The 12,991-nt window shown below is 46.3% G+C and overlaps 1 protein-coding gene across 8 annotated transcripts in view; it reads left to right on the top strand.

Annotated features, from left to right (window-relative positions):
• The first annotated feature begins 1,200 nt into the window (after positions 1-1,200).
• DENND1A (DENN domain containing 1A) overlaps positions 1,201-12,991 on the top strand; it is a 269,468-nt gene continuing 257,677 nt past the window's right edge. For all 8 annotated transcript variants that reach the window (XM_081847502.1, XM_081847498.1, XM_081847500.1 and 5 more), the window contains exon 1: positions 1,201-1,366. In XM_081847502.1, coding sequence (XP_081703628.1) covers positions 1,350-1,366 — 17 coding nt within the window. In that variant the 5' untranslated portion in view covers positions 1,201-1,349. The remainder of the gene's footprint in view (positions 1,367-12,991) is intronic.

Genomic DNA, 12,991 nt, shown 5'->3' with positions numbered 1-12,991 from the left:
AAAGAAAATGCACCCAGACTCCTTACCTCCAGGTTTCAAAACAAAAGCCGACTTTGTGAATGAATAAACAAAACTCAACAAACATACATTACTTAACAGCAGATCCCTATACAAGAGGGAGAGGGCCTTCTCCGTGGTGGCAGCTCCTAGACAGCTTTGGAACTCCCTGCCTAGGAAGCCAGACTGGCAAATAACTTCTTGATCCAGCAGGCTTTTGGGAACTGGCTGCTGTTACTGAAAGGGCTGGTTCTGTGCTGTTTTTATTGTAATTATCCACATGCATATATGCAGCTTTAATTCTATCCATGTTTATTTGTATTTTGATGATTGCCCCCCCTCCCAGTTTTTAGCAGTTATTTTTACCTGTAAGTTACCATGAGTCTCCTTAGAGAAAAAGGCAGTGTATAAATAAATAAATAATGTTCAAGGATGCTTGAACACAAAATGTTGTTTCCCCATCTCCGATTTTTCTGCACGTTCTTCCAGGTGAACACTACTTCCTTGGGTGAAAGGGAGCCCTTCTTGGTTCACAGTCGCTGAGTGGGATCCACGGATGAAGGGTGGTATACAAATCTTATTATCTATGTGCACACACTGACACAGAATCCTTGACTTGGGGGGGGGGGAAGCTGCTGGTGCCGCGTATCCTTGAAATACGCCCGGGAAACCTAAGCGCACTTTGCACATGCTCAGGCGAAGCGGGCGTCAACACACAGAATCCTTGACTTGGGATTGTTTCTGGTTATGGCGAGGTTAAACTCATTATTATGGGCTGGAGAAGCAGCAAAACGGGGTAGTTTATTCAGCGGCAGAGCGGGAATTGTTATTATAAGCAGTACTGTACTCTTTTTCTTCTTTTTAAGGAAAAAAGGTGCCTGCGCTCACCATGAAGTTGTTACAGCCAGGACCACAATTCCTTATTTATTTATTTATTTATTTGGGGGGTGGGAAGCTGCTGGCGCTGCGTACCCTTGAAATACCCCCCCGGGAAACCTAAGCGCACTTTGCACATGCCCAGGGGAACGCTTGCGCGCCGGCGAAGCAGGCGTCGTCCCCGCGGGGCCAATGGCACACGAGCCGCGCCGGCCGCCGCCGCTTGAAAAGGAGGCGAGGCGGGTTGGCCTCCGGCTTCCGGCATGGCGGGACTACAACTCCCGGCGTGCCCCGCGCCAAAGCGCATCCGGCCCGCCTCCCCCTCCCTGCTCGCCCGCCTGCTCGCCTCGGTCCGTCGGCCGGTCGCGCTCCGGACTCAGCCCGGCGCCCGGGCGGGATGGAGTGACCGAGCCCGGCCAGACCCCGGAAGTCCCACCGCCCGCCCTGCCCGGGGCCCATGCGGCCCCTTACAGACCATGGGGTCCCGCATTAAGTGAGTGAGGAGGAGGAGGAGGAGCAGGAGCCCCCCAGGACGGGAGCGCGCCCCTGTGGGGGGGGGAGGGGCAGGGTGCGCGCGCGCGAGGGAGAGAGATCCATCCATCCCTCTGTGTCTGTCTGTCTGTCTGTCTCTATAGCGGGGAGTATGTGGGGAGGGGGCGGTCTTGGGAAACCCACATAATGGGCGAGGGGCGCTCGCAGCAGGGGGGCAGGTGGGTTTGGCGTGGGAGTCCAGCGACCCTCTGGAAGGAAAACTCAGAACCCCCTTTTGAGGAGGAGGAGGAGGAGTAATAGTAATACCGTAATAATAATAATTCTCCCCCGGAGGGAATGAGGAGAAGCCCCCCTCAACCTGGGAGCTGCCCCTCCCCCCGGGAGTGTGTGCCCCTGGGGGCACGGTGGGTGTATATGTGTATTATATAGAGAGCATGTGGGGCGGGGGGGGGAGGGGGTCTTCTCTCCCCTTCCTGGGAAACCCACTGAATGGGCAAGAGGCACCCACACCGAAGCAGCAGTGTGCGGGGGGGGGGTCATGTTTAAGTGCACCTGCCCTCTTGAAGAAAACCTCAGAAAACCCATTTATTTCAGTTCTTCTGACTCCACCCTGCCCTGTCTTTCTAGGTGTCCTGTTTAGGCAACTCCTCATGCAATGAGTGACCCAGGGCACTGCAAATATCTGTGGTTTTTCTCACTTGCATCTGGCTTTGGGAGACGTCTTTCTCCGTGTTTGTAAAGAGAGAAGCATCCATAATGTGTAGGAAGAGGAGACAGGCAGCTTTTCCTCCTCTTTGAAAGTGTGTAGAGAGTCAAAAATGTGTTTTGGGGTATATGTATGTGACTGCACCGCTTCCTCCCATCCCACCATGTTTTGTTAAATATGAAGGAATGTTTTCTTTATAAACAAAAAAATTAAAAAAATTGCCCAGTAGCACCTTAGAGACCAACTAAGTTGTTTGTTGATATAAGCTTTCGTGTGCATGCACACTTCTTCAGATACACTGAAACAGAAGACACCAGACCCATATATATAGTGGGAGCATGGAGTGGGGTTTTTCCCAGAAGGGTGGTAGGAGGTGGGTGATTGACTCAATGGGTATGGTGAACCTGTTGACACTGCTAAAGCTATTTTTGGTCATCTGCATACTATCCCTTGCTTTTTCCTGTAGGACTAATTGCAGTCATTAACATTCCTCCACAGGTTGACCATACCCATTGAGTCAGTCACCCATCTCCTACTACCCTTTTGCAAACCACCCCACCCTCTCACTATATATAAGGGTCTGGTGACTTCTGTTTCAGTGTATCTGAAGAAGTGTTCATGCACACGGAAGCTTATAACTAGAACTAACTTAGTTGGTCTCTAAGGTGCTACTGGACAATTTTTTAATATATTCGACTGCGTCAGACCAACACGGTTAGCTACCTGAAGCTGTTTTCTTTATGTATGTGTGGACATACACGTGATCAGCAGAGATAAAATATTCTCTCTGCTAATAGATAAATAGGGAGTACCTATTTTTTTGGAGTTAGCATTAGAGATAACTCTTTCAGAATTTGGTATTTTACCTGCTCAGTTGTGTTTACACATGTGTGTGTCTTAAATTCAAGTTGCAAAGCAGCGGCTGATGCAGATGTCTGTCTTTCTTCCAAAGTTCCAGATGCTGCGCTCCCCACCCCCTTGTATAAAGTGTTTCATGGGAAGTGAATGTGGTGTACCTGAGGTGCTGCACAACCTTCACTGAGTGAACGGGGATGTGTCTTTGTGTTCCTGCCCCCTCCTGCATTTCTTCTTTCATGCCAACAAGCCCTGAAGAGGCAGGAGCAGGGCAAGCTGCCTGGTCAAGGAGCTTCATTGCCCTGGGAAAGGCTCCTGTCACATTCTGAGCATTTGCACAAATGGATGGTTTTGAAAGAAGAGAAAAGGTGACACCAGAAGGGTGGCAAAAGTGGCTTCTGCTAGCATTCAGGTGACATAGGCTTCGCCAGCAGGCAAGAAAGAGGGGGAAGGAGCTGCTTTAGCAGAACGACCTGTTTCTCATTCTCATCCAGCTAATCTTCATTGGGTGGGTTCTTCTTCCTAAACTCCATAGGGTTTGGATGAGCAGAGGGGAGAGAAAATAGCTGGTGTTCTGGTCTTCAGGATCCTTGAGACTTCCACATACACCTAGGATATTGCAGGACTTTCTTTGGCTGTGTGTGCAGCCACTGTCTGGAAGTTTGATTCTGCTGGCTTTGATAAATTGCTTTTGCAAAAATGGGAGCTGGGAGAAAATTTTTATCTACAGCTTACAGCTTTACTTCTCCAGCTTGGCTTGAGTTGTCTGGAGCAGCCAGATGGTTTATCCAGCCTCAGAGTGATTAGATGAAATTCACCTGGAAGTAGCCATGGCTGTTTGTAGGAACAAAAATGGGATACTCTTATTAAAGTGCAGGTTTGGGCTTGTCTTCTGCCAGTCAGTTTCCAGAGTCCTGCCAATCAGTTTCATGCGCTATTAGCTGTTGCTGGTAAGTTAGTCCGAATTGATTGACTGTGGTCTTGAGCAGCCTTCTCTTACTTGGTGCACTTCAACTGTTTTTGACTACAGCATTTATTAATCCTTACCAGCACATCTGTGCTGGCTGGGGTTGATGTAGTTCAAACATCTGGGTGGCATCAGCGGCGGGAAAGCAGGTCTAGAAGTTTGTGCCATTTATATTAGTTGCTGAATTTCATAGCAGTCCGCCCTCTCAAGATCTGCTTGGTGTAGACAGCATGCTCCCTGTGTTAGCAGTGGGCTGAAAATCACGACAAAGAAAGGTAACATCTTTGGGGACTGTTGCATCTGTTCTGCTATATATGGGAAATTGTGTGTACACCTGTGTATACCTGCACACACCTACATTTCTCTCCACTAACATAACTGAGCAAGTCAGGAAAGTTCCTAGGGCAAATAGTTTCATCAGACACTCTCTGTGGGACAATATTTGAAATCTACCTAGAAATAGTAGGGCAGTGTTAGACAATCGGTTCCTTAGCTAGTGGACTTTTCTTCGGTCATAACAAGAATTTACAGTCTGTGCTGCCAGTATCATGGTTCCCTGGTTGCTCTTGTGGTCGTAGCTTGACCTTGAAAGCTATAAAAGGTTTGTAGATTGGCTGTCTTTAGAAACCGCCTGTGTCCTAAACAAATATAGTAGGGGTCAGAAAATATGCCTTTTGGTACAGGGGAGAAGTGAGTGCTTATAATCCATTATAATGCTGTGGACTCACTCCTAGAAATATCTTGGCTGGATTAGGAAGTTTGAAACCACACTGTGAAGTGGTTTTCTGTAATCTTCAACCACACAGATTAAGTCCAGCCATTCTGTAGCCACTGGAAAATCTCTGGAAGAGCATCTGTGAATCTTGGAGTCTTACATAGGCTACTCCAATCCAAGTTCTGTTCAATGACAGAGGGATCGTGTGACTTCCTTTATATCTCCAATCTTTCGAGGAAAAAAACAAGCTTTCCACTCTTTACTGTGTAGAGAGGTCGCTTCTGGATGGGCAGTTAATGATTGTCCAGAAACCAGAGGCAAGGAGATGTTCTTGCTGAGAATGATTGTAAAATGCGGAAGATCCTCAAACTGTAAGAACTTGTGCTCTGCGAGGGGCCAAAAATCTTTCCGTAAATTACCCCCAACACACTTGTTTTTTAGATTGCAAAGGGAAACAAAAAGTGTTAATAAGGCAACTGGGAGCTTGAGTTTCTGCTCAGCCTCACAGAACTGCTTACTCCCTCCACTTGTGTTCAGACCCCCAGATTTATTAACACTTAAGGGCTATGAGAACTCTGGGACTGACTAAGACATGAGACCCATATTAAATTTCACTGTGTCAGGATACTGAGGATTATAAATAGCTTAAGTAAATTTTATGGGTTGACTAACTTGGGCTACTTAAAGCTGGGAATAATAGAATTGCCTGAAAAATGTACCGCAAGTTTTTGGTGATTTCAACAGCCTATGTTGTTCCATGTGTCAGCGTGTTGTTCCTTTGGCTTCTGTTTGATTCTCTTTCGCTTTTGCTATCTGGAGGTGGTTTTTCAGAGGCCCCTAAACCTAATTTCTCTGTGTCTTCAGAGTCCTGGCCAGTTCAGAATTTCTTCTCTCAAGAGGAGCTCAAAGAAAGGATCATTTAGCGGGACAGATGAGCAGAAGTTTGAGAGAAGGAGTCATTGAGTTGTGATTTCAGAGAATTGCTGAGATCCAAGATCCTGTTTTTCTGGTTAAGTCCTGGGTGCTGAATCAGAGGAGGGCAGATATAAGTCCCCAGACCAGGGTTAGCCAATGTGGATGCTGCTAGAGTATACCTTTCATTGTCCATGTTGCATGGAACTTAAATAAGCTGGAGTCCAACAACACTAGAACTTAAGAGCAGCCCTTGTGAATCAGACCAAGGGCCCATTTTGTGCAGTGTTGTGTTCTCATGGTGGCCAGTCACATTCTTATGGGAAACCTGCAAGCAGGACATGAGCTCTTCCCTTCATGATCTGCAGCAAGTGGTGTTTGGAGGCATAATGCCTCTGATATAGGAGCTACTATTGCCATCATAACTAGTAGCCAGTGTCTGGAGGCTCCCATGTTGGGCTATTCCTGCCCCAGACAGCAACTAGGAGACAAACCTCTGCATTCTGAATTGGCACTGCCTTTTCACCTTCGTGTGCACAGTGAAGCGCAACCTTTGCTGCATACTTGTGAGCTACTATAATGAAGTGCGACCAACCTGGCACCTTCTAGATTTTTTGACTACAAATCCCATCATCCCCAGCTAGCATCATTATATGATGAGGGAGCATTGCCATATATGCTGGTGCTGATGGAAATTGTAGCCCATAGCATCTGGAGGGCCCTTGCTAGTTGAAGACTGATGTATTGGGTCATACTGTAACTTCAGTTTAAATTTGATGCATGGCCTGGCTAGCTTGAAGATTCAGATCCATATCTCATCCCTGCAGTGCAGCTTGGGTTATTTGCAAACCTGCTTGCTCTTCCTGACGTGCACTGTCCATCTGCTGTGACTTAAGCACTTCAACTTTGGCATTAAGAGTGTGGTTCCAGCCCCAGACCTGTATATTGGGGGGGGGGGGGTCTGTTGCCATGGCATCTGAGGTGCTTATGGAGCGGCATGGTGAATTGATACGGGTTAATTTGGGCAAGTGCCCTTAAGCCAGGTTTGTGCTGCTAATTGATTTTTGTTAAGAAATAAAGTTCAACAGGAAGTAAGGATCTGTGGCTAAGCAGGGGAACTCTGAACACTTTTTCTTATGCCTGAAAAATACATGGGTGGGTCATTCGTTTTCTTGGATATTGCTCAATTTGTTTTCAACTGTGGTGGGGAGAAGGAGGAAGCCACATCAGAGCAGTAAAATATAGCATAGCTTGTGAGAATATAATGTTTAGCAATGGGCAGAGTGAGATGTTCATCTCTGGAAAAGAGGGTAGTTTGGAAATGCTATGCTGTTGGGTTTTTTATGTTAATTTAGATACTGCTCAATGCCCAAATAGACTTCTAAGTGGTTTACAAAGTATAAAAAACTAGTTACACAAACATTCGACTATAATATCAGTAATTAAAATATGCAATAAAACAATCTCATTAAAACAATCTAGCAATTAAAACAAGATATTTGGATTGAGAGGTCAAGGGCTATGTAAACTGTTACGAGAGATATGTGAAATCTCAGAATGTGAAATTGGTAACAGATTACGCCTTTCCGCACCACAGGCCATTTAATACCAACTGTCCTGTGAGAAGGAATCCGTGAGAGAGAGGGGGTTGGCAGGTGAAGACAGCACTTTTTCTGCACCCCCCTGCAAACACGCCACCCCATGATAACCTGCACATTCCACACATTGCAACTAATTACCCCTTCTGCCCAGTTATGAAGCCACCATCCCTTCCTATTCCTGCAGACCCTTTTGTACCCCTACTTTAATCTTGACCCCATTCTCTGGCCGCCGCCTCTTTTGCAAAAACTCCTTTGCACCTTCATTTTCATCTTAACCCCCTTTTTCCTTCCCCCCTCCCCTGCTTTTCTCAACTCCCCCTTACATACAGATCACCCCCAATATCAGTGACTCCTCCTCCCCTTATTCTGTGGCCCCCTCTTACACCCCCCCTTTTCACTTTCAGCTCCTTGCACACAGACCACCCCCATGACTCCTGAGGGCCTGAGATCCCTGAATGAGAGTGGGGAGGCTGGGACCGCAGGTTACATTGAGTAAGATAATGGGGTGGGTGGGGCTGAGTTTATTCTCACTTTATTTTGACATATTTTACTGCAGGTCTTTAGTTATTTCCTTGTTTCCAGCATAAACTTGTGGAAAGGAGAAGCTGGACCAGAGCAAGGAATGCTGTGGCCAGTGAATTATTTACTCAACCTAAATTCAACACTGGGAAGCGTGGGCCTGTCCAGCTGTGCCTTTAAAGACAACCATGAAAGCTGACCAGGCTTGTAAATAGAATCTTTAAATTAACAGGTGATACTTGAGAGGGCTAGTAATGCGAGTCGGCTGTTCACAGCATCTTGTGCTAGATCCCTTAACAATCTTGGATGCTCAGAATTAGAATGTGTTGGCAGTAACCCAGCCCTTCCACAGTTTGGCACCATAGGGTCTTCTGAAGAACCACCCTGCCCTGAGCAGAGGGGAGGGGAAGCAAAAAAGGGGTTCTTGCTCCCATCTGCAGCTTTGTGTAATTTCATTCATTTTATTTCAAAAAATTTATACACAATTTGTTCGTAAAAAAGCTCAAAGCAGTCTACAAAGTGATGACAGCTGCTTGGTCTCAGTAGGCAGGGAGTTCCAAGTGTTGGTGTGGCCACACTAAGAATTTGAGTTATTAAAAATGCTGAATGGTATTATGTGGCAACTGTAGTAGTGCCAATTCTGCTGATTGAAGTGGTTGCTTGGGCATCCGTGGGGTAAAGTGATCTCCTAAGTAACCAGTAATAATAATAATAATAATAATAATAATAATAATAATAATAATAATTTAATTTGTATCCTGCCCTCCCTGGTCGAGGCTGGGCTCAGAGCGGCTAACATCACAAAACAACACAATATGCATAAAAACAGACATCAATTAATTAAAATGCATCTTAAAATTAATTCAGACAAGTTAAAATCTGGGCAGGTGGCAATTATCAGGTTGACACTGAGAGTGGTTAGTGCTTGCCAAGACCGACTGTCTCCACTGATCATACAAGGACCCGTGAGCGACTTGGGGGCTCCTTTGGGCTTGTTTTATACAAAGGAAAGTAAGTCAAACGGCATCCTGCCCAAAGGCCTGGCGGAACAGCTCCGTTTTGCAGAAAGATGTCAAATCCCACAGGGCCCTGGTTTCTTGTGGGAGAGCGTTCCACCAGGCCGGGGCCATGGCCAAAAAGGCCCTGGCTCTAGTTGAGGCCAGTCTAATTTCCCTGGGGCCCGGGATCTTCAAGGTGTTGTTGTTAGCAGACCGTAAGGTCCTCCGTGGGGCATACCAGAAGAGGCGGTTCCGTAGGTACGAGGGTACTGATGCTCTTTGTTTTAATAGTATGATATAAACCATGCTGTGAGGAGGTCCACCTAGAAAGCAGTATACTGAGTGGGCGTTGGATCCTTATTACTCTTCCCCTGTACGCTCCCTCCCACCTGCCAAAGTTCAGAGGGACTCTTACTGTAGGTAATAGCAGGTCCCTTTAAACTAAAGTCAGGTGGAGACTCTATACTAAAAAGGCAAGCAAGAGGCAACATGATAGACGTTTATAAAATTATGCATGGCATGGAGATAGTGGATGGAGAAAAGTTTTTCTTCCTTTCTTGTAACGCTAGAACTAATGGACATCCCATGAAGCTGAATGTTGGAAGTTTCATGACGGATAAAAGAGAATCCTTGTCCATGCAATGCATAGTCAACAGTGGAGCTTCGTCTCCCAGGAAGCAGTGATGGACACCAACATGCGTGGCTTTAAAAGAGGATTGGACAAATTCATGGAGGAGGAGGAGGAGGAGGAGGAGGAGGAGGAGGAGTGGCTCCTGGCCACAATGGATATGCTCTGTCCACAGTTAGAGCCAGCAAAGCTTCCAAATGCCGATGGTTAGAAACCACAGAAGAGGAGAATGCTCTTCAGAATTCTGATCTCTGGTTTCTCACAGGCATCCAGTTGACCACTGTGGAAAAAAGGATGCTGGACTACATGAGCCACTGACCTCATCTAGCAGGCTGTTTTCATGTTCTTAAAAGTCAGGTTGCAGGTGCAGTTCAAATCCAAACTGTGCCTGCAGATGCATGGAGCACAGGTTTCTGATAGCGCTGATCAGCTGCTGACAGTGACCCCCCTGGGCTGTTCTAGGAAGCTCCCAGTGAGGAACACCTTAGTGCAGTGGCTCTGTCAGCTGACTGGTGCAGTCAAGTCACTGAGCTCTACCTGAAAAGAAATAACCAGGAGCTCACTATTAGCTCCTAGTTGTCCCTTTTCCTTTTCCTTATGTGCCTGACATCATATATGATGTTAGGTGTGGAGCAGGTGAGTTTGCTCTTGGGGTAGAGGGTCTCGTGGGTCGAAGTAGGACCTGTGCAGACCTAATTAGGCCCAAAGGCCACAGGCTCTTCACCCCAGACTTAAATCAACTTAGAATAGAATGCTGCTGAAATCCGGAATCTAGTGTTTGAGCAAGGTTCCTAGCCAAGGCTTTGAAAGATGGATAGCAAACTCAGCACTTTTAAATATATATGACAGTGCGCTTTAGAGGGCCAAAGTATATTAAAAGCAAATGGCAGACGAACTGTTTCTTGACAGTGTGCTGCAGCTGAATTTTTCCCCGTTGTAGAAGCCAGGGAATCGGGTTCTGCTGGATTCCACTTCCCATCAGCCTTGCTCACCACGGTCAGCATTCCTTCTCCCACCATTTCCTTCTTCATTTCATTCCCAAAACATTTTCAGTCTCTTCCTTGCTGAGTAACTGTAGTCTGCTGCTTTTTCAGGCAATAGTGGCAGGAGCTGAGCGAAACTGACCTATTTTTTCACTTTAGGTGTCACCCAGGAAGGCTCTACATAGCTTCTCAAGGGAAAGTGTTAATCGGTTCAGAAAGAATAAGACTTGCCTGTGTCTGCTGTTGCTGGGGAACCTGCATTATTTGGGTTCCAGTCTTACCTGGGTTCCAAAATATTCAGTGAACGTCAGAGCAGTGAATATTAGAGCTACAACACACAGCCCTTTTCAGCTAAGACTGGATGTATCCCAGCTGCCTGGTTGTTCTTGTTTGCACTTATAAACTAACCGCCCTCACTAAGTGCAGGATTTGTGCTTAAGAACTTGGTTTCTCTCTAGCTCTGTGTTTGGTGCAAGGGTACCTTGGATCACTGTCCTAAATTCATACTTGAATGTTGTTAAGATTTGATACTTGGTTCTCATAGCCAGTACAGTGGTACCTCGGGTTACATCCATTTCAGGTTACATACGCTTCAGGTTACAGACTCCGCTAACCCAGAAATAGTACCTCGGGTTAAGAACTTTGCTTCAGGATGAGAACAGAAATCGTGCTCTGGCGGTGCGGTAGCAGCAGGAGGCCCCATTAGCTAAAGTGGTGCTTCAGGTTAAGAACAGACCTCCAGAACAAATTAAGTTCTTAACCCGAGGTACCACTGTATTACTCTTCTATGTCTGCTCAGGGTGCATTTGGAAGAAGATACCCAACTGCAAGTCCAGATAGTTCACTAGGTTAGCCTGCCTTCCTGTGTCAGGAAGCATGGCATGAAACAAGGTGAATAAGAACATTGGAAGACCAATGGCTGGATCAGGCCAATGGCCCTGAGTGACAGCAACAGAACTCTCCCCATTTGTGGTTCTCAGCACTTGGTATTTAGAAGCCCACTGCTGCTGACAGTGAAGGGGGAACATAACAATTGTGGCTAGCAGCCACTGATAGTTTTATCTTCTATTAATTTGCTCAGTTCTCTTTTAAAACCTATTATATAATTTTAGTAAAGCTTCAAACATTATACAGCCTTTAAACCCCAAATTTGAATAAAGTATGGATATTGTTTAGAAAGAAAGATGCCCATTTCAGTTCCCCGTCCTAGAGCTTTTGTTGCAGAAGTAAAGAACTATACCTCCTACCCCCGTCACCAAGATGTAGGATTCCTTTGGCACCTTCAAGCAGCCTTGTAAATAAGCCCATAAAAGTTACTAGTCTGCAAACCCTTTTTACTATCCTGCTGGGGGCTGATCCCCCCCCCGTCCCTCCTGGAGCAGCCTCCTGCATTTCATTACTGGACATGGAAGAGAGGTCTTTTGTGCTGGGCACGGAGGATGGATCAGCCACTTGCTTCCTCCTCCACCACCAGCCTGCCTCATTTGCCCTCATGCAGCTCCCAGTCTCCTGTGGCTGTCAGGCCAGTCCCTAAATGCAAGGCTGCCTTAAAAGACCAAGGACTTTTCTTTGGCTGAAGTTTCATAGGCAAGACTCTACTTGGGTGCAGTTGTTTCAGGCTTTGTCACCAAAAGTCTCCGTCCACAGGCTTTGGAAGCACCATACTGTAGACTTTATTATTTATTCGGGATTCATGATAAAACCATTTTTCCTATTATTTATTAAAATATTTGTATATCGCTATACTGTAAAAATATATTGAAGCGGGTTTACAGAAAAGCCCCCACATAAAACCGTATGGTAAAAGCATGCAAAAAGCTAAAAACAAGCTGAAAACGAAGAAAGTTAAAGAGAGACATCAGCAAACCATGGTGGAAGGATGTCCTCTTAATTACCTGTATAGGCTTGGCAGAATTGAACAGTTTTCACCAGGCACTTAAAAGTTGGCACAGAAGGTTTTCCCCAAAGTTTCTACTTTGATTAACCTGACTGTAAGCTTGCAATCCTATGCACACTTACAGGTGACTCAGTGTCATGTATCCTGCAATGGAGGGGTGTGTGGCTTCTGAATAAATTTGAGGATTAGACTGTAAGAATCACTGAGCATTGTGTCTGAAGTGGGCTGTGTTCTTTGAAGGCTTATGACACAATAAAGTTACTGGTAGGTAGCTGTGTTGGTCTGACACAGTCAAAATATAAAAATTGTCCAGTAGCACCTAAGTTTGTTCTTGATATAAGCTTTCGTGTGCATGCACACTTCTTCAGATACACTGAAACAGAAGTCACCAGGCCCTTATATATAGTCTGCTGCCGGCCTCTTCCTCCTGTGGGCCAGAGAGCGGAGCGGATGAGCTCGCTCTGCCTACCCACTTCATAAGAAGCAGCAGCAGTGGTGGCAGCAGCCCCTGGGGAGGTAAAACGCAGCGCCTTCTTTCTCTAGGCGTGGATGAATCCTGTTTCGCGCCACCGCCGCCAGCCCTTCGGCAAATGAGGCAGGCAGCAATCCTAGAAGGCGGCTGGGTCTGGGGTGTGTATGGGGAGGACACAGTGTGTATAGGAATTCTTTTTATATTTTTTAATATCGTCTGGCCCTCCAGAAGGTCTGAGGGAGAGTGGACCGGCCCCCTGCGGAAAAAGTTTGCTGACCTCTGATATGCACCTTTTAAAATTTGGATCATTAGCAGCACAAGCCTGCTTGGCCTTCTTTTGTTGCTCATTCATTTCCCACCAGAGCAGGGAGGT

This window comes from Podarcis erhardii (genome assembly GCF_964252035.2).
Source record: "Podarcis erhardii genome assembly, chromosome: Z".
NCBI lineage: Eukaryota > Metazoa > Chordata > Lepidosauria > Squamata > Lacertidae > Podarcis > Podarcis erhardii.
Note: the sequence above shows the minus strand (reverse complement) of the source record. Positions and strands in the feature narration are given on the sequence as shown.